Raw genomic sequence first — 22284 nt, forward strand, 5'->3', positions numbered from 1 at the left:
AGGCCAAGGGCAGACTTTCATGGCTTGTCTTCAGAATATACTATTACACTTGATATATCCTTTTCACATGACTGTTTTATATGTTCTTGTGTTCTGTTCCTTAAAATACAAAAAAATAAAAGAAAGCTTTCTGCTGGTTATATGGTTTGTCATTTAGAATGGTCACTGTAGTCTATTGCAGCTAAAACTGGATGCACGCTTCATTCACCCACATCTTTACAAGTGAAATGGAGACAAGCCAGTATTAGTCTGCAAGGGCCATGAGGCATTCAGATTCTCACTCGTCCTAAAATGGTAATTTGTTTATTTTATTTAGGGGATCCAAAATTGTTAATTGTTCAGAATTAATAAGGATTAAAGCAAAGTATATTAATTTATCAATGTGCAGTTTATGTATCAAAGCAAACTTATATAGACCTACTTTATAAAACACACTGCAGGCTACACACAAGCTGCAAAAATTTAAGTATAATTGTGCTGTTTATAGAAAGAAAGTGCTCTGTGGGAAAGTGCACCACTGAAGACTAATAATCGCACTCTGGACATTTAACTGGTCAGCATGCAGCCTCATTAGGCTAGGCACTTAGAATTCTTCAACAACTTCTACTGGTAAAAAGACAGCCATTGAGTTTTTGTTTACTAGGCTGAAACAAGTACATTGGATTGGTAGCAATGATATACAGAGCAAAAGTTACTTAACAAAATGCAGACAGAGAGCAGGAAAACACTAGACAATCAATAAGAAAGGCAGTCCATTTAATACATACAAGCAGACAGAACATTGTTGTAAATCTTACTTACATTAAATACATAGTGAATTGTCTGCCAGAACTGAAAATACAATTGTTACCTCAGAGCGTCCAGCTCCCAGTTTAATCACTATTAAGTATACTGATTTGTTTTATTAGGCAAGTATTTTGTTTAGCAACATTTTTGAATAAAAATGAAGGTAAAAAGGTTATCAGGGTTAAAAGGCTGCAATATACACTCCTTCATGGTGAGCTTTTACTAAATACCAAGGTCATTGCAGCTTGATTCCAGACTGCTACAGGGGAGTCAGCTGCCCTCGGACTCTCAGGGCAAGAGAATTCATGCCACGACTTTCAACCTGTACCTGCAGCCAGCAAATCACAGAAAAGAGGCAGCTGAAAGGAACAGCTTCACAATTTGTAAAAATTTCCCAGTGTGTACACTTCTGTTCACAAAGCCGGTAGAGAATCTCCTTCTGGTTTCATTTAATTTTCACTTTACCTTCATGTACCAGCAAGCAAAATGACTGCTAGACCGTTATAGCTTCATACTGGTAATGGCCATATTTTCAGTATGACAAAGAGCTTAACAGAACAGACATCACTGAGGGTTCTATATATAAATCAGGGTTTAATACTCAGCTAGGCTAAGTGCTGCAGAAAACTGCACAGACTGCATTTTGGACTCCAGGCTACAACATTCATGTCCAAGTTTGGCAAAGGAAGAGGAGGCAAAAAGTAAGAGCTGCCCCATGATAGACAGGAGTAAAAATGAAAAATACTGAATGGTGACACACCCCTTTGTGTATCCTTGTGGAACTCCCCTCTAGCAGCTGGAGACAATCATTCCTGCAGTGTACTTACTTTTATCTGCCTCTCAAATACAACTGTAGGCAGAGAGAGAGAGAGAGAGAGAGAGAATACTGCAGATATTAAATAAGCACAGATCACAAAAAAAAGATTAGCATACAGTTTTCAATTGATTTACAGGAATTTGATCTGAATAAAACAATCTAGAGAAATGTTAAGTCATCTGTAATAAAATTAAAGGAGATATGCGAAGGCAAGATAGCACTACATTGGAAGAGTGTGCCAAGCAAGCCCATCCCAGGCAAAGATGCCATTTCATTGGTTCTCCATAAGCCTCTTATCCGATCTTCTTCAAATTCAGTCAGTTTCTAAACAAAGGTCAAGTATATATTCTCCCAATTAAATAATCCAAGTGTTGTTCTATTCAGGAGGCATCTCAATGAAGATACTAGCACAATGGGACACAGACACCCCACTTCCAAAACTGAATGAACCAGTATGCAAGAAATGGTGGAAGTGTGCTCTAAATGCCAAATAAGGCCCACCAAATTGCTGGTCTGGATTGTCAAGGATCCAGTATCAACTTTGTATATTTGGCTGTGCTTACAGTGCAGTAACTGCAGGATGCCAGGTTCAAGAGCCATGAACTCCACAACTCATACAGCTAACCAAACTGTGTTAAGCTCACATCCAAACTTTTCTAAATTTTTTATTCTCACCCATTTGATACAGACTACCTGCTGGTAACTTCAAGTTCACCCATATCCTACTAGAGTCTCTCTGGGCTACATACCAATAAGCACATGAGCCAAATAAGAATTTACACAATCAAGTCCACCCCCTCTCGATTTATTTTTGACCTCCCATTAATGCATTTAAACCAGGAAGAGCATCCATCAGGTTCCTTTAGATATTAAAGAATTTCTGCAGGCTGCAAACTGCTTTTTTTGTCTCAAGAAGCATGCTTGTAGACAAGGCAATGCTTCTGTTGACCTACAGTATATCTTGCATTTTTCTAATGGTCCAATACACAATAAGATAAACTCATTTTATCAACAAATTTGCCTGATTTTTATCTTTAGAAAAAGACAGAAGATATTAAGAAGTGCCCATAGCTAAAAAGGCAAAAGAGCCAACTAAGTTCACGTTTGGCTACTCCATGAAAACAAAGAGATGTCTCCCTCCAATTCAACAGAGCCACTTGTCCTTGCTTAGTTAAACAAGAGACTATGAATTTTATTATATCTCCTTCAGTAAATACTTGGTTCTGTACATCTACATAAGCCTCTGTCTAGCCACTTGGGCCCATCCCAAATATTTTCAAGGTGCATTTCCTTCAGGTCCCTCTGTGAGATGAAACATTTCCTTGATCCTATAATCCTTATTTTGAGTCACAATTCTGTCAGCCTGTTCTGCTCTCAACCCACCCAGCCCACCCTCTCCCATTAGTCTCACCTTTAGCCAACATACGAGTCAGGAAACTGACATCCAATAATTCCCAGCCCCGAAACCCCTACCCCAAATCTTTTTATCTAATTGCTGCAACACTGGGTTTTTGCAGGCTGGCTTGGCTCACTAAGGTCCACTCCTCCACGGACCCGGCCTGCTGTTCCCCCAGGACCACTTTGTGGTTCACTCTTTGGCAGTTTTTTAGCTGGAAGAAAGAGAGAAAGAAAAAATAATGAAAACACAAGATTTTCAAACATGCCAACAATCCTCCTACTTGGGATGAAGTCATTTTTCAGACTGACTAAACACCTAATATAAACCATTTTGCCAGGAATTACTTTGCAGTGTTTTTCTTTGTTTGTCAAATTCATAGATCTAGCAATGTATTTTGAACACAATGAAAGTCTTTCTAATTGTACACACAAGCAGACAATGACACCACAGAAGCTTTACACTTCAGACCAATTTAAGAAAGTTATTGGACTTGCAAATCATCTGCAGCCTATGAAGTGGGTTTTTATTTTTTCAGTTAAAAGAAAGAAAACAAAATCTACTCTTAATGTTTTCCATCCCAGGTATGATTTTTGGGTTGGAGTTTTGTTTATGTTAAACTCGTTGTGGTGCTTCTTAAGCAGAATTTAAATAGATTGTTTCTTATATGCATTTCTGTAGGCTTACTACTTTTTCACACAGCTTCTCAGTTTTCATCACACTTCATATCTCATTCTTCACAGGCAAAAACATCCTTGAATACAAACTGTTGTGCATCCTTCAGAAGCAGGTACTACACTATTATTATTATACAACCCAGTTGTTCAATCTATACGAGTGTAACTAAATTCAGCAGTTTCATATTACAGTTCATATTAGTTTCATTACTTAAATAATTCAGGTAACTGTAGTTTACACATGTATTGTTAATTAAAAATTAGGGAGTGGTCTCCCTAGACTTTCTCGTATACTCAGATTTGGGGATGGATATTTAAGCAGTAAACCGCAAGACAATGATTATATTTTTATATTATGTACATTAAGGAACCATCAACAAAAAATAAAATCAAATTAATAATATATTGAACAATTATTATAAAAGTAAAGTTGAATAAATTGGATTCTGCAGCTGCATGAATAAAAGGTAAATTACCACTCCCGGTTAACGAGAATTGGCCAAAGGTTGATAGAAATCTACGTTAAAGCGTACTCAAGTTATTGTGTTTACACACACACACAAATTCCAAAAATGATATTTTCGCACTCAGGGAGGTCTAAAACATTGACATTCATCAAAATTTCGAAATTGAATTTTTTGAGGATTCTAATACCTTCCTTTACTTTGTATACAAGAAAGTCAGGGAGATCTAAAATGTTGAGATTCATCAAAATCTTGACATCAAATCTTTGGACAATTACAATACTTCCTCTGTACTTCACATATGAGAAAGTAAAAAAACCAAAAAAAAAAAAACAACAGTAATATTTATTCTTAACTATTATGATTCCTTGAGTTGCACATTACCTAATGTTTCAAGCAAATTGGGCAAACAGCTTTTCATGTCTATTTAAGTGGCAGTGACACATTGATTATGTCCTACTTTTAAGTAGAGTATGTTATTCAGTTTTACTAGTTATCAGTGTTTATTGTAGTTTACTATTGATATTAATTTCACCATATTAGTGCATTGATGTTCTTAGTTATTATTTGCATTTATCACTGTAGTTACTGTTAAAAGGATAAGTTCAGTATTTTTCAGGTCAAAGCTATTTCTTCAGAATCACAGCATACATTCATTTTCACTTGAAATTGTGTTGTAAAGTGAAGCTTTTTTTATTTAAAAAATACCTAGTCTGTTACACATTTTAAAATAAACGTGATGTGGCCGGGGACTTAATTTGAAAACAAAAGCCTTAAAACTTATCAAATACTCAATAAAACTTTCTGCTTGAAAAATGGATGTATTATTCTGTGTCTTGAGACTGCATGCGTATTTTAAAACGGTGCATCCATGTCATTTTAGGAAGGAAAAAAGATTAAACTATTTTAAAATGAAAATGTACACTGTATACTTTACCTCGTTGGTCGTCTGCCTCTGCAACAACCCCAAATCCCCTGGGATTTGTTTTTGCTTTGAAAAGTCATCTCCAAATGGTGTTATTGAGGTTATTAAATGTTGATGCCCAAATGTAAATTACTATTTCTGTTCTGTGGACAACTTCAAAATAAAATGTCACACTTAAGATCACTCAGTGTCTTTTACTATGTATAAAAACAATAATAAATTGTTCATTAATAATAGTTACAAATTACAAATCAGAACTACCTCATTATTATTATGGGCTTAACCGAATGGAAAAAAGAAATGGTGAAACTTGCCAATTACATTTCCTCACTCAAAAACGTTGACTGTAGTTCTTTTATTATCATATCCTCTGCAAAATGACTCAGCATGTGCCATAAAATAATTGGTTTGTGGTGTTGCAATAAGTTTCATCAATGTCGGGCTCTATCTCATAATCTGCCTTTATTTATATTTTTTCTCATTTTTTTTTGTTTTAATTAAGCATGCACATGACATTCCACAATTAGCACTGCAAACTTAATATCAATGAACAGGTGGCCTTCGCCCTTTCAAAAATGCAATACAGTATATTCAGTTCAGTTCATATTTATTGTTACATGTACAAATTACAATGAAACTCTTATGTGTGCACTTTACCAACATACACTACGCTGCAACTCAATGTAATAAGTCGCCATTTGGAAAATTTGTCATATGAAATTGAGCACATATCTGCTGTTAAACCACTGTCTGTATGTGCCTGCCTATAAAAAATGAATAATACAATACGTATGATTTGAGTACATGTGGCACCATTGATGGTGTGTGTTCTGAATCTCGCAAGCTGCGCATTCAAATCAGATAATTTCAGAGTATAAATGACAGGTGAGCTGCACAGCATCATTTCTTACAAGGCATGGAAGAATATAACTATGTGATAAAATTCATTTCTTCCAGTTTACTTTTGTTCTCACAACATTACCTCAAAAATTTGGAAGACATGTTTTCTTAAATCGAAACCTTTTCTGTTTCAAAGTAGTATTTGAAGGCTTTCGTTTTTACATTTAGATCCCAGCCCCTTCACCCCCATTTTAAAATGCAAGAAGAGAATGCAAGTATTTTTTTCACTTATAAAAAATGTTTCACTTTAGAACAAAAATTTGATGTCACAAATAATATATACCATAATTGTGAATAAACAACTTAGACTTGATAAATATCACACTTATTTAAATTAATAACGCCTTCTTTTGTTTCTGGTTTGTCAAAGGAAACCACACACAAACACACACCATTATCATCACCACATCTCACAATATCACGTCATACATCTTAATCAACATAATCATCACCTTCCATCTGTAAAAAAAAAAAAAGTACCTGAATATGTAATGGGATATCTAGGTTTAAGAGTGGCTTGGATATGTATTTTGAATAAATAATTATAATGGAAATCCTCACTTTCTGACAGTTGTCATTGGATATTTTGGAATTCCACAAAGAACTGAAACTAAGGAATTAGCAGTGGGATGGCCGTCTCACTGCTGAGTTCTTGAATGCTTTTTCAGCCTCGTTTCTGAAATATGCATAATTGTTCACTGCAATAGGAGAGGAAAACTAGATTTAGAAAATCCAGAGTGGATTTACGACTGACATTTACATGCTAAATGAACACATATTTCAAGGAACAAGGTCTGATACAAGCATCCATCCATCATCCAACCCGCAATATCCTAACTACAGGGTCACGGGGGTCTGCCTGATACAAGCATTGCAAAACAAATTCATAGCTCTGTACAAACAAGATACCAGATAAAGATTTTAAGTTTCCAAAACTGACAGCAGTGACCAAAGATAACCCACAACTTATGAAGCGACTTCAATTATAGTATAGTGAATTTGTGGAAGTGTTGGAGAAGCAGAAGGGTGAGGTTTGAATTGAGATTCCCGAATATAAACAACCACAAATCATTTTTTCCAATTTAACTAAGCGCAGCATTTAACAACATTGACCATTCAATTTTACTCCACAGGCTAGAAAATGACATTGGACTTACAGGCACTGTCCTTGCCTGGTTTAGTTCTTATTTATCAAATCGATTACAGTACCTACAGAAATGTGCCGACGGTACTCCATACACAGAATTGAGATATGGTGTCCCGCAGGGCTCAGTACTGGGACCTTTACTGTTTTCACTTTACATGCTTCCACTGGGATCTATCATTAGAAACCATAAATGCTAATTTTCACTTGTATGCAGATGACACCCAGTTATACCTTTCTTTAAGACCAAATGAAGTTTATCTGATGTTACCTTTAATTACTTGTGTCTGTGAACTAAATGAGCAGCACCCATTTTTAGCCTTGCCAATAGTTCATTACTGAATAGCCCATTTCCTGAAGTGCTAGAAGTGTCAGTTATCAGACCATTATTTAAAAAGCCAGACCCACATATACTTAAATAATCATAGACCCATTTCAAATCACCCTCTCTGTAAAATATTTCAAAATGCAGCAGCCACTCAATTTCAGTCTCACCTTACATATCAATTTGTTTGAGAAACTCTAGACTGGCTTCCACACCAGTCATAGCACAGAAACAGTGCTAATCCATGCTGTAAACAACATTCTAGTATACTCTGATGAAGGAAATTCCACAGTAATTATGTTGTTGGATTTAAGCACACAGAGCAGCAAGGCAGACTTTACCAGAACGAGATAGAAGACCAGTGTTACATCCAATTCAGCCCCCTCCCTCCAGAAAAAATGTCAAACTTGAAAATCTTTGACAATTCACGATCAGGGCTTGCACAGAAATTGATACTAGGGCATACCCTTCCATATGAATAAGTGGAAGGTCCAAATTCCATTATCTTAAAAAAAAAACCAAACAAAACAGTTGCTTGCCTTTATGTACGCCCAGCCCACAACAAAAAACTTGTAGAGAATGTGCATAATTCCTGAAGCTCGCTAACAGGTGAAATCTGCACATGCAGTGCCTGACTCTTAAGATGTAATGGTCACAATAAGAGCTGTGAATTTATGGTGACTTGTCAATTCATTTCGATATTCGGTTTATACCTGACAATTTGTGACTCAATTCAAAAGAACACCACCTGTGCCTTTTTCAGAAAATGAATTTTCCAAATAAGGTAACAAGTCTGTCTCCATAAACTAATCTTTAAACAGACTGCAGTAAACTAGGGGTTTTCAAACAAGGGGGCTACAGCAACCCTGCTGAGGTTATGTTCTTAAAACATTAAGCCAGATTTTAAAGATTGTCTTTAAATTCTCATGTAGTTTTTAAATAAATATAACTAAAAAGTAGAATTAAAGTTTTGATACTAAGAAAACAAAAGTAGGCATAATTTCTTTGTTACAAATACTTGTCTTAGTTTACATTGTAACATTTTGATAAAAGTAAATTTGACTAACTGTAAACCGCTTACTGCAAGGTTTCCCAAACTTTTTTAAGCTGACGTCCTCCAAAGCGGCGTACCATCAGGTCAGGGACTCCCACTAATATAAACATAATGCTGCGATTTTAGATCTCGGTCATGGTTAATAGTAGTAAACGCAGCATGATTTGGAATAACAGTAGACATATCAAAATCAAAAGTAAATGCTTAACTGCAGTAGACTACTGATACATATGTTATCAAATGCGGTTTGATATCTCTAGGCAAGGAGTTCCCAACATTTTTTTTCTTGACATTCCCCCTCCAAGAATTGAATGTTTTGAAATACCATGATTTGTTTGGTCTTAAATTGTTAAGTACTGAACCATAATTAAGTACAAACAACTATAGGTGATGTTTCTTAAATTCACCCATCCCTAATATTGTATTTTAGAGTTTTAACAAGCGAAAAACGATAGTTTTTGTGTAGATGAGGGTGTATATTTTTTAGTTATTCTTATGCAAGACAAATGCTTTTTTAATAAATTATTTTTATGCAAGAACAGTAGGTGGTTTGATATGTAATTAAAATTGAAAACCTAAAATTTTCACACTTTAAATATACACAGATTATACAATGATTACAGAAAAAAAAATAAAAATAAAAAACGGACAAATTTGTTTGTACCCCTTCACAAAAACAACTGTTAAATACAGAATAAGCAATGGTGGACGGCAATTAATTTTGTCAGTTTCAGACAAAGATTTTGCTTTGTTCTGATTCAACAGAATATTTCAAATAACAACAAGTGAAAATGGATGGACACAAATGATGGGACCCTTAACCTAATATTTTGCTGCACAAACTTTAGAGTCAAACTTTACAAGCAAGTGATTTCTTGCAGCTTTCAATGAGACATCTGCACTTGTCAACAGGTAGTTTGGCCCACTCCTCCTGCTATGTCATGTTTGAAGGGGGCTTTCTCCGGACTGCATGTTTCATTTATTTCCCATAGATGTTCAATAAGATTTAAATCAGAACTCATACGAGATTATTTCTGAATAGTCTGATGTTTTGCTCTTCTTGGGTGCTTTTAGCTGTGCGTTTTCATTTTTCTGTTGGATGATCCATGACCTGTGACCAAGACAGAGCGTTCTGACAAGGGGCAGCACATTTCGCTCCAGATCTGTCCAAAGGAAAATTCTCCCAGAAGCACAGTGACTTGTCCCATATACATTTTAGCAAATTCTGGGTGCATGTTTTTCTTTCAACAAAGGAATCCTACTTGGTCTTCCTCCATTGAGCCCAATGCCAGTCAAACAGTGATGGATGGTATGATCAGACACTGATGGACCTTGACCTTGGAGTTCAGCTTTTATCTCTTTGAAAGTTTTCCTCTGCTTTTTCTCTACCATTTTCACTAGCCTTCTGTGGTCGATTTTCCTCTTGTGGGCCACATCCAGTGAGGAATGCTACAGTCCCATGAACCATAAACTTCTTAATAATACTTGCAACTGTTGTCAAATGAACATCAAGCTGCTTGGAGATGGTCTTACAGCCTTTGCCTTTAACATTCTTGTCTAAAATTGTTTTTTCTCATCTCCTCAGACAACTCTATCCAAGACAATGTTCAGGCCAAGTCTGTTTCTTGGTTATACCTTTTAGGTTTTCCTGTTCCAGTATTAATGTTTAAAAAGATAACGTCTGTCGATTGTTGATAATTGTGTCCGAATCAAAACCTTTCAATTGCTGATTCATTTTAGCAAACAATAAAATGTTTGATACATTATTAATTGTTAACATTTGGCTCATTGCATATTCTTCTGCATTATTCTGTCAATTTCTACAAATATTATAAAAATGATGATTCACTAAAAACATTTACCAAAACAAAAAATATTGTAATGTTGGATTTTTTGTCAAGAGAGAGGGACACTGTGTGTACTTCTCAATGGGGAGAGGAGCAGGTGAGAAGGAAGGCACTCATTTGTTAAAATGCTCTTTCTCACAAAATTCCCTCAGTTTCGATGTGTGGTTTTTGGACAGTATCAAACCTAGGGGAGTTGCAAAAAATTGGAAGCAAGAGGCTGAAGTTATCTCAGCTACCAAGTAATTGGGGTAGACTTCAGACTGGTGCAGGCAAACGCTGGACAATTAATGCATTAACATATGCTTCAATAACCGGATTATTCACAGAAACCTGTTTTTTTTAAAATGCCATGTAAACCGTTATTCCAATTAGAGAAAATTAGGTTATTGGCCTCTGAGAAACATGATTTAGGTGATTACATTATTCAAATAAATGTATACCAATGAGCTGGATGTATAGTGCGAAGCTCGACAACACATTCTCGAGAGCAGTAGAGTAACAAATTAAAATAAACATGCGTTAGATTACTTGTTACTTTAGAAAGTAACCCGACTACGTTAATGCATATCTTGTTTATGTAAAAATACCTGCATTGTTACCATTACAGTGGCACTGGGTGTAAGGTAAGAAACACGCTTGCCAGGTAATCTGCAGAGCTCAACTGCACAGCCAAGCAGAAAAAATTGTGCTGCATGTAAATTTCTGTACATATTTCATTAGATGAAAAAAAGTATGCATTTTAAGGTAATTGTATGTATTTTACTATTTTTATGGTCATTTAACAATAAGCCTACCAAAAAAAAAAAATGAATAGATCACACACGGTCTATAGTTTAATTGTAAAAATACCAAATCAGAGCATCCCTAGACGTTCCTTTCCCTTTTCCAATGCGGACCATTTCATAAAGTCGCCCTTTAAAATGGGAAGCTAGCAGGAATGCTGGAAAGCTAATATACACCTAACTGGAAATAAATTTGGGCAAACTTAAGTGTTCAAAGAAATAGTAACACGAAATGCACATGGCTGTACTATCTCATTTAGACAGGTGTGCAGTGTGATGGTGATTTGTATAAAACAATACAATGATAAAATTTCACACAACTGGTCAAATACAATACACCCAACCAATTCTCAGACTGCTGTAACATGATGGGCATGTGTCATTTGCCTTTATGCGTTTTACAAATTGAACAATTATATGTAGTAAATGCTGCACCTAGAACAAGGAGGGGATGTGGAGCATCAAAAGACATATACCCCCACCACTGTGAATGTGTAACATGAACATTTTATTCAGTATTACAAAAAGCACACAAAATTACAACTTTAAGAAACAGAATTCTGAATGCTTTATTTCATTGGAATATACTATACTGTACTACACGCAGGAACATGCATCAACCCCATAGAATTTTTAACTCATATTCATAAATATACTTCAAGGAATATATTTAAATTTTACATTTTTGATTTAAGTGATATTAGCACCTGTGTGGTTGTAATTCATGGAAGAGGTGTTGTTTCTGTTTTTAATAAAACTAAGATGCTCAATATCAACATTTATTACAAAAATAGCTGTTTTTCTGATTTATTACTCTCAACAGATGAAACTCAAGGAATATACATAACCCTCAACCTCTGAAGACATGCTTTTTATTTATTACAAATGAGTGAAATGATTACTTCGAATCCTTTGGCTGAGAAAATGTTGACTGCTCAAAGATTTAAAGTTCATTCCATAAAACAGACTCCTATGGTTAGGTTTTAAGGAGGAAAAACTATTACCAAAATAAATGCCAACCCTCACAGCTTTTGCTAAATCACTGATAAGATATTACAAGTGAAATAAGAATATGCTATCTAACAGAAAAGCTTTAAATATTTAGTCTAAAATAAATGCAGCACATTACCCTGCTAACCTTACCGCTACTATAAAGAATGGTGGGGTTACTATTATGTAAATACAAAAACATGCAAATCCTAGAGGACAAAAAATGATCCAGTCTATAAAAAGTCCAGGTAACTGAGAAAATGTTCATCTTTCAGGAATAAAATGATCTGTGACCATAAACGCAATGTGACACTAAAGTATCTCAGAAAAACAGAAAATATCTTTTACTGATCTGGGGGGTATTTTCCGTACGTCGCTTAAATTATCCAAGATCAGATCTTGGATGAGTTAATGCCAGTGAAACTCATCCGGGATAAGTCGGTTTTTCCCAAACGTAGCTGTGTAGTAGATTAGTCTAGCTGGATCTAATCAACCGAGATGATTGCGCGTGCCCGCGCGGATTGAAAAGTCCATATATATTGAGTCTAGAAAACATGATCAGCAAGTCTTTGAAAAGGCTGCAACAAAATGATGAAAGAATGTGCACATTTTTTCACACAAGTGGAGCAGGACCTTTTACTCAAAGGATATGAAGAATTTCAAGATTTAATATGCACAAGGGGTAACACTACAAAAGCAGCCCAAATCAGAAAAGACGGCTGACAAAAAATGGCAGAAAAATACGTAAGTAGCGTGCATTGTACTTACTGAATGCAGCGTTTTATTTCCTGTGTGTCAGATTAATTATTATTTAATATGTCATAATTCCAGATCAAACGTGAGCGCAAGGAGAACATAGGAACAGGTTAAAGTGAAGTACAAGAATATACTTCAAAATGGTAAATATTGGTATATAATCATTTAAAGAATTGTTGACATAAAGAATCATATACAGTATAATATAAAAAAACATTAATTTTAAAGCTAATAAGGCGGCAGACAAGCAAAAAAACAGGTGGAGGTCCACACGGTCCAGACCTAACCCCTGCAGAAGAGTTGGTTCTCTAGCAAAATGCCCACCGCCCTGTTTCTGAGGGCATTCCAGGGGGAAGCTCCTCCTCAGAACCAGTGGCAGGCTGCAGTGGTCACTTCATTTCAGGTAAAGGATGGTCATCATATATTTGTCCTCAATGTGTGCCATAGGTATGTTCCATATAGCCCTCTATTTTTGTTGGGTCAGTTGCAGGGAATGTCACATCCCTAGAATTTGTGTCTGACCAACGAGATATTGACAAAGGTCAAATATTTGATGAAGACACCGTGTCTGAATATTCATCAGGAGGAGAGGTACATTTTCTAAATAATGTTTGATCCAACTCCACTCTGATCAGTCCCGTGTGCTCCAATCACATTTGGAAATCCTGGGTAATGAGAATGTTAGGCTGATTGTGAGATTCTTTATGGAACTGTGGTTGTTTTTGCCTGTGTATTACCTACCTACAATGACATAAAACGCCTCTTTTGTCTGCACACGCAGGTGTTCAGGAAACACTATGAAAACCCGAAGGAAATATTTCAGAGCCAAACAGACTTTACGAACTGCCTGGCAAGCTGCACTTTTAGATAGATTTTCCACATCGCCAACAGTATGTAAAAAAAAGTGACGCTTGCAAAAAACCTCAAAGCAATGCATACTGTCTGTGTGGTTAGGAGAGCCTGACTTCGCCTAGTTTGACTTCAAATATAAGGGGGTAATAAATCTTTGAGGTACAATATCCCCTCTCCCCCGGCTAAAGCGGTATCTTTCGAAAAGAATTTCCTCTGGGACTCCGAGCAGGTTTGAGGATTTAGATGTGCTGCTATGACAACACATCCAGCAAGAGTTTTGAAAAACCAACAGATCCAGGATCATGCCAAATCGTCAACAATTACATCCGGCTAAACGAGTAATCCATCCATCCATCTATCCATCCATTGTCCAACCCACTATATCCTAACTATGTACGAAAAATACCCCCCAGGTGAAAATAAAGAACCAAATCCAACAGAAAATGCTGAACAACAAATGAGGACCAAAGTACAGGTGCAGCTCAATAAATTAGAATATCATTGAAAAGTTAATTTATTTCAGTAATTCAATTCAAAAAGTGAAACTCATACATAAAATAGATTCATTACACATAGAGCGATATATATTTCAAGCGTTTATTTCTTTTCATTTTGCCGATTATGGCTTACAGGTAATAAACTCAAAATTCAGTATCACAGAAAATTAGAATATTACATAAAACCAATTAAAAAAAATTATTTTTAATACAGAAATGTTGGCCTACTGAAAAGTATATCCATGTACATACTCAATACTTGGTTGGGGCTCATTTTGCATGAACTACTGCATCAATGCGGTGTGGCATGGAGGCTATCAGTCTGTGGCATTGCTGATGTGTTATGGAAGCCCAGGATTCTTTGATAGTAGCAGCCTTCAGCTTGTCTGCATTGTTGGGTCTGGTGCCTCATCTTCCTCTTGACAATACTTCAGGTCAGGCGAGTTTGCTGGACAATCAAGCACAGTGAAACCATGGACATTAAACCAGGTATTGGTACTTTTAGAAGTGTGGGAAGGTGCCAAGTCCTGCTGGAAAATGAAATCAGCACCTCCCTAAAGCTTATCAACAGAGGGAAGCATGAAGTGCTCTAAAATTTCCTGGTAGACGGTTGTGTGGACTTTGGACTTGATAAAGCACAGTGGACCAACACTAGCAGATGACATAGCTCCCGAAGTCATCACTGACTGGAAACTTCACACTGGACCTCAAGCAACTTGAATTCTGAGCCTCCACTCTGGGACCTTGATTTCCAAAATGAAACGCAAAATTTATTTTCCTCTGAAAAGAGGACTTTGGACCACTGAGCAGCAGTCCAGTCTGTTTTCTCCTTCACATGTGGTGGGTCTTGAAGCACTGACTCCAGCTGCAGTCCACTCCTTTTGAATCTCCCCCAAATTCTTGAATGGGCTGTGCTTCACACTCTTCTCCAGGATGTGGGTATCCCTGTTGATTGTGCACCTTTTTCTGCCACACTTTTCCCTTCCAATCAACTTTCCATTAATATACTTAGATACAGCCCTCTGAACAGCCAGCTTCTTTAGCAATGACCTTTTGTGGCTTACCCTCCTTGCGGAGTGTGTCAGTGACTGTCTTCTGGACAACTGTCAAGTCAGCAGTCTTCCCCATGATAGTGTGGCCTACTGAACGAGACTGAGAGACCATTTAAAGGCTCAGGACACCTTTGCAAGTGTTTTGGGTTAATTAGCCGAGTGGAATGTGACACCATGAGTCTGCAATATTGAACTTTTTCAAAATATTCTAATTTTCTGAGATACTGAATTTTGGGTTTTCATTAACTATAAGCCATAATCAGCAAAGTGAAAATAAATAAATGCTTGAAATATATCACTAAGTAATGAATCCATATACGAGTTTCACTTTTTTAATTTAATTACTGCAATAAAGTTTTTGATGATATTCTAATTTACTGGGATGCACCTGTAAATGACTTTACAACCAGAAGCAAAAACTTACACTCTCTGGCAAAGCAATGTGGGCAGGTTAAAGTAAAAACTGAGCAGGTATACGTTAAGAAAAAAAAGTTTTCTCCAATCACTTTGAAACATCTTTTTCAGAAGCAGAAAATTAAAAAAGGTACAATTGTGTAAATACCAATACAGAAACAGCTTTTGTATAACTTGTTAATAAAAGAAAGTTCTATTAATATTAAGCACTATTGATGTAGGGATACTGGTCCAATGGAATTACATAAATGCAAAAAAGTGCTGCTGTTATATCTTAGTATACTTTAAAATCCTGGGTTAAAGCTGCGAAATTTTTAAAACATAAAATGATTTACAACTGTTCAAAAATAAAATAAAAATAAAAAAGTAATGTTAAATTCAATATTTGGCCTTTCTCAGAATTTAGCTATTACCACAACTGATGACTAATGTGCAGTTCTATGAAACCTTAAAAGACAAAAGGAAAAAAAATCTATACTACTCAATCACGCTTCTGAGGGTTGACAGCTACTGAATTACCCAAGTGGCAAAGTACTACAGACCACTTCATTCAGCAAAGATTATAAATATAGAAACAGACACTTGCAAGCATGTTCATTCTCCATTAACAATTGTTAATATTTGAATTGTGTGAAAGTTTTAAAACTAACAAATACTAAAATCTGGTATAGCAGGAAATATGTAGCTAGTAGTCATGGATAATTGGAAGCGAGGAAACATATGACCAAATATTACTTGATATCTAAATTCATAATTAAAAAATGTAATCATCCATTAAAATGTCACTAAACAACATGGTTATAAAAACGTAGGTACAGTATCCAGTACTATAAATTTGATTCAATTATCTAGCAGTACTGTTAATTTAGAGACATTTTTTAGAAGGACTGAGCATGTTTGCTTAAGAATCAAAGCTAATAGAAAAGATTAATGTAGAAGATTTTAGCAGCATAAAAAAAACCCAGAAAATGAAGCATTTCTATAACGTAACACTGTGTCTTTTTTAGAACAAAAATTACTAAATAATAAAATATAATGTTTTGCAATAAATATACCAAACATCATTCATTAAGACACATACTATTCTGGCTTAACCACTTAAAAAAAAAACTATTTTGTAAAAACTACAAAACCAAATAACAGCAGCAAAACCATATGTCCTCTGACTTGCTCGTACAGCTCTTTGACTTTCCAGACTACCAGAAACTTCCACTGGGGCTTCCATCCTGAGAAGACTTGTGCTTCATTGGTGGACAATAAAAGTCATAAAATACCGAAAAAAAACAAACAATCTCCTCCATGCACCATAAACACAATGCAGATAGGTTAAGAACAAAGCTAGTCTCAGCCAGTATGCACAAGATTGTGAAATTAAAACAGTAATACATTTAAATACAGGAGGCCAAAATATATCAGGCTAAACTGTTTTCTTCTGAGCCATTTCAATACCACTAATAAACACAATATCAAAAAATTATAAAACAAGCAACACTCACCCAATCTTAGAGTATTGTCAGTTGCCTATGTGTATGCAGTATACTGTACTATCACCCGGCTTGTTTAACCTGTCCCCTGTCAACCTGTTGTGACACACAAATACTGATTTCTTTTTAAAGGTTATCTTGTCATCAGTTACAGCCTACCATAAATAAGCATATTACTTTTCATTTTCTGATGGTTCACATTACAGACAGGTGTTCAGCATGAATACAGTGGACTCCACCAACACACAATGGAATGGAACTGGAATTGACTAAGGTAAAAAGTACATTACGTCTCAACCAGCTGTTCTACAAATAGTTCAAAACACTGATTATATCATATCATCCAAAACAACTAAGAACAGAAGCAAGTGCTTACAAGGACATATTGAAGGCAGAAAATTAAATACTCATTCCTTTAAAACTGACTCAAGCATTCAGGAATTCCATATATATCTGCATATATGCTTTGCCCAAATAAAGGTGGTAAAACTGATTTCATGGAATGCTCCATATGTCACATTTTAAGTTAGGTGTTGACTTACCTATGGCCAAGAACAGGTCATTTACATTCATAGCAGTCTTGGCTGACGTCTCCATGAACAACAAACTGTTGTCATCTGCATAGGCCTGGGCTTCCTGGAAAGTGCAAGAGCAGCAGAAGTCAGGAAGCAAAACTACCTGTGCAAAAGTTGCAGTATATCTAGAACTTTGGATACTGTAAATGTCTAATTGACGTAGTAACTTTAAAAATGAGACAGATTTAAGAGAGAACATACCTCATACTCTACAGCTCGCTTGCTTGAAAGGTCAGCTTTGTTCCCAGCCAGGGCAATCACAATGTTTGGACTAGCCTGGCGTTGCAGTTCCTTCACCCAAGTCTTCGCCCGTGCAAAGGTTTCCTACCATGAAGTACCAACAGGAAAACATTAGCTATTTTTTGGATCCGTACATTTTAAGTTTAGACTTAAAGTTGTCCCCTATGTCACTTTTTCAAACAACACATTTTGGGTGTAGTTTTCAACTTCACAGGTGTCAACAACCCCCTTTGGAATAACCACTATAACATAAAATTGTAGATTCAGCCCATTCTTGATGGTGTACATATCAATTAACTTCTATTAGGGCCTCTACCTGAAATATTTCAAGATTCATTTAATTTATACTAAAATAGTGGGTATAAAGGAGCAATTTTCTTCTTCAATTAAGGTGTCTGTACATAATAAGAATATTCTACCAAAAGAATCTTGATACAGCACTCTCTCTAATCCTATGCTTTTTAACAGGTGTTTGTGGTGTTATATGTTTGCTTTATTTAAAGAAAACCACAAAATTCTGTTGGCAACATATGAAGCTCCTTGCAGTTAGGGGGCAAAAATAAGATTTTCTCAGATACGGTTTATTTTAAGAGAACCACTAAAAACTTGGCTCAAGTGTATAGTAATGCTTGAACATTACAAAGGAAATCTGTCACCTTTAAAAAAGGCAAAGGTCTTTTTGCTGATCAGCTGTATAATTTTTCAGGCATATTTGGTTGCATTTATTAACAGTAATTATTAAAAATTGGTTAAATTTGTGCCCTCTTTTCCTTCATAAAATTAAAAAAATCCTGTAGCCAAAATATTCAAATTTGATTAATTTAAAAGTTGCAAGTTAAAATGAAAATGCTGTTATGGCCATGTTTAATGGTTATGGTCCCATTTTGTCAAGTGCGCAAAAACAAGTCACATAGGATACCAAGCACATGAACACCACTTTGCATAATTAAATTCAACAATTAAACCACAATGAAACTGAAGGTTACTTTAAGTCAGTGTTTAAAGTGGAATATGGTCAGTGCAGCAAACCATAAGAATTTAACCTTGCACAAAAATAACCAAATTCTTTGCAGCACTAGGAAAATGTTCATAGCGATTTACCTGATTGGTGATATCAAACACCACAATGGCAGCCTGGGCTCCACGGTAATACATTGGTGCCAGGCTGTGGTACCTTTCCTGGCCTGCTGTATCCCAGATTTCAAACTTCACTGTTGTGTCATCTAAGCAAACTGACTGCGTTAGAAAAGCAGCTGGACAAATAAATAAAATAAACAAACAAATAAATACAATTTAAAATATACACTGTAACAAAAATCAGATGTGTAAAATGTTACGATAATCTCAATACTACATAATCATTGTACAAAACCCAATTAAGAATAAAATTGAAAAAAAAAAGCATTTACAAGTTTGAGCTATTCCACAAGTAACCAAAATAAAACACTCTGTAGACCAATATCCTGCAATCCCACAAACCATCTACTACTGAAATACAAATACACAAAAAAATCTGCCTTAATTTTCTCCACATATGAAATAATGATACAAGTAAAAATAAATTTCTGCACATTGGTAAAATTAACACAACATGAAAGATATAACATAAAAACATACACAATAACAAATTAAAATCTAATACTCCCTTCTCAAAAGTTAAATAACTATATGTTGGCATGCATACAAAACATGGATCTAGCTGAACAGTCCCATACAACAACAAGAAGAGATAATACAAGAAAAGCCCTCTGACTGATTTATGATCAGTCTAGAACAATGCACTACGTCATCAAGTGTCACCTTACCACCAATGGTGCTCTCTTGGTATTCATGAAACTGCCCCTTAACAAAGCGCAGAACCAAACTTGATTTGCCCACTGCTGATTCTCCCAGCAGTACCAGTTTGAATTGGCAGATCTTGCTAGCCTGAGACTGGCCATTGGGACGAGAAGCTGCGCGGCCTGCCATAGCCAGTGGAGGACGCCGCCTCAGGGGGCAGGGAAAGAGGGAAGTGGGGTGTATGTGTGGACCTCCGTTGATAGAGCCAGTCTCTGGATCAACTGACTATTCCAGAACCTGAAAGACAAAAGAAAGAGGCATATTAACTTGTTGGATGGATATGAACAACCAAAATTGTACTTTGACATGCAACAAAGTGGCATAGAATCTTTAATACAAGGGCAAACATTCAAGTTTACCTTCCCCGAGAAAATGCTTTACACAAATGGGAATTCATGCTACCAAGCTCAACAGAATCAACAGAAAGCGGCGGAAGGATCGTCTCTTAACATTCAGGTGACAGGATCAAATAGTTTATGTAAGTTCACAGAAGTACCGTCGAGTACTAAGCTCGCCACCCAGAGTAAAGAGAACCAAGTACCTACTCTTGACAAGTGGGGGGAGCCTCCAGTGTCACCCAAGTGCCCCCAAGCCAAACCCCCATTCCAGTCCTGGAACAGACCCATCTACAGGTTGTCTCTCTTGCTGCCAACACTCCACCCCAAGCCCAAGCCCTATTCCATTACATCCCAGTTCCTTCTTCAAATAGTCCAACCTGTTCCATTCACTCCCCCACACAGTCTCCACCCACTGCCTCCCCAGCGATTTCAAACTGGGGCAGGGACACCGAGACTGGCGTCACAGACGCAACTGGATAATGGGAGCGGTCAAGATGCTGACTGGGAGCGAATACGGGTTCAGGAACTATCCCGATTCACTGTGTTAGAAGTGGACCAAATGTAATCTGGGATAAAGATACACCGAAGTCAGATACGTCTTCCCCTCCCCCCACTGCGCCGCGTCTGTCGTCCCCGATAACACCCCGTCACCGGCACACACCCTGCCACCTCAGACACCCGAATAACAGTTTACTGACGTTACACCTCATTGTCACTGCCTGACACAAGGTCCTGAAGATGTCTCTTCGCTACGTACCTTTTTGCTCCAGGCCGTCGCTTTCCTTTCAGCGCAGCGGAGACACCCGCTTCTCAACCAACTCCTTAAACGTGGGGCGGGGCGGTACTGTGACAGACAAGAGTAACTGCCAATAATACTTGAAACAGCGAAGTGACAACCCTATAGACCAATGAACGTGAGGCTTACGAAAGCCTGCCGGTTCTTGAGAAGGGCGTAATTTGTAATTGATCGATCGTTTTTGTATCCAATTGAAAGCTACCAGAGGGTCGCTTTAAAGTGACAAAGTATGCTGTTAAATAACTTGGGATAAATGGAAACGTGAGAGTTTCTTTTTTGACGCTGAAATGAAACAAACGTGCATAAGCAGAAAGACCTTTGCTGTTCCTCTTAAAACGTTGCTGATTATGTCAGGTATGTACGTCTGACCATCACCAGATGAAATGAAGTGATTGAAGTCATTACTATCAATAATGGCTACGAATGTAGTAAATATGTTACTGTCCAGGGGGTAATGGAAAACACTCCAGATTATATATATAACTGATTCACTAATCAATATTATAAAGGTTGCACGTTCTTTCCATGAGTGCGTGGGTTTCCTCCCATACCCCATATACTTTTAGGTAATTTTTGCACTCAAAATCGTCCTACAGGATGTGGGTGGAAAGGTTTGTGGGAGCGTCCAGTCCAAGCTGCCACCTGACTTGTGGCCCGCCTTTACGTCTTTAACTTTAGAGAAACATTTGGCTGGATTTCTTTTGTTTCCACTTGGAGCACAGGATTTTGAAGTGACTTGCTCATGTTCTCACAGTGTTCACAATGTAGCGGGAATTGAACCCACCAGCTCAGGGCTTAGAAGTCCAAAAACTTAACCATTACAGCACACTTTAGGCGCACTGTAATTTTGAATTAATGAACACGAAGCTAGCTGGATAGGTAGATAGATTGATCTTTATTAGCCCCGGTGGAATTTGGCTTTTTACAGAAGCTCATTAAATTTATATTATATATATATATATAATAATAAATAATAAAATAATTTTATATATATATATATATATATATATATATATATATATATATATATATATATATATATATATATATAATTACACACACACACCAGAATGGCTAAAACGAAGGAAAGCTAAAGAAAGAAAACTGCCTTGGCAGTCACAATCGCACTGAATCATTATATAGGCGTATTGCCGCTGATATGAGGAGTCCCAGCAACGTTTCTTGACACACTTCTGCTGAATAATTCCTTGGCTGGAAATATTCGCTGTGTCATGGAGGGGATGTGCAGCGATGTTCACAATTGCACTCAGTTTTTTTTCCCATTCTCTCCTACCTCCTGGGGGTCGAGAGTGCGTCCCATAACTGAAACTATC

The 22284-nt window shown here is 36.6% G+C and overlaps 1 protein-coding gene across 3 annotated transcripts; it reads right to left on the reverse strand.

Moving 5' to 3' along the window:
* Positions 1-735: 735 nt before the first annotated feature.
* Positions 736-21017, reverse strand: LOC120525202 (ras-related protein Rab-5B). 3 transcript variants are annotated; one of them, XM_039747312.1, is made up of 6 exons: positions 20912-21017; positions 19783-20053; positions 19079-19230; positions 17939-18061; positions 17705-17798; positions 736-3213 (listed from the first exon to the last, which is right to left on the reverse strand). In XM_039747312.1, the coding sequence occupies exons 2-6, from the start codon at positions 19943-19945 to the stop codon at positions 3092-3094; spliced, it is 654 nt and encodes a 217-aa protein (XP_039603246.1). In that variant the 5' UTR covers positions 19946-20053; positions 20912-21017; the 3' UTR covers positions 736-3091. The 3 variants fall into 3 exon arrangements, with proteins under 3 accessions (XP_039603246.1, XP_039603248.1, XP_039603247.1); XM_039747314.1 differs by lacking the exon at positions 20912-21017 and adding an exon at positions 20860-20879; XM_039747313.1 differs by lacking the exon at positions 20912-21017 and adding an exon at positions 20362-20428.
* Between the last annotated feature and the right edge of the window lie 1267 nt (positions 21018-22284).

This window comes from Polypterus senegalus, chromosome 3 (genome assembly GCF_016835505.1).
Source record: "Polypterus senegalus isolate Bchr_013 chromosome 3, ASM1683550v1, whole genome shotgun sequence".
Classification (NCBI taxonomy): domain Eukaryota; kingdom Metazoa; phylum Chordata; class Cladistia; order Polypteriformes; family Polypteridae; genus Polypterus; species Polypterus senegalus.

What these genes read in the sequence shown, in the direction of transcription:
- LOC120525202 (XM_039747312.1), bottom strand. Translation starts at nt 19,945, where the DNA reads ATGGCAGGCCGCGCAGCTTCTCGTCCCAATGGCCAGTCTCAGGCTAGC. An exon ending in CCAAGAGAGCACCATTGGTG is followed by an intron (nt 19,231 to 19,782) that starts GTAAGGTGACAC and finishes TTATTTGTCCAG; the next exon opens with CTGCTTTTCTAACGCAGTCA. An exon ending in TGTTTGATATCACCAATCAG is followed by an intron (nt 18,062 to 19,078) that starts GTAAATCGCTAT and finishes ACTTCATGGTAG; the next exon opens with GAAACCTTTGCACGGGCGAA.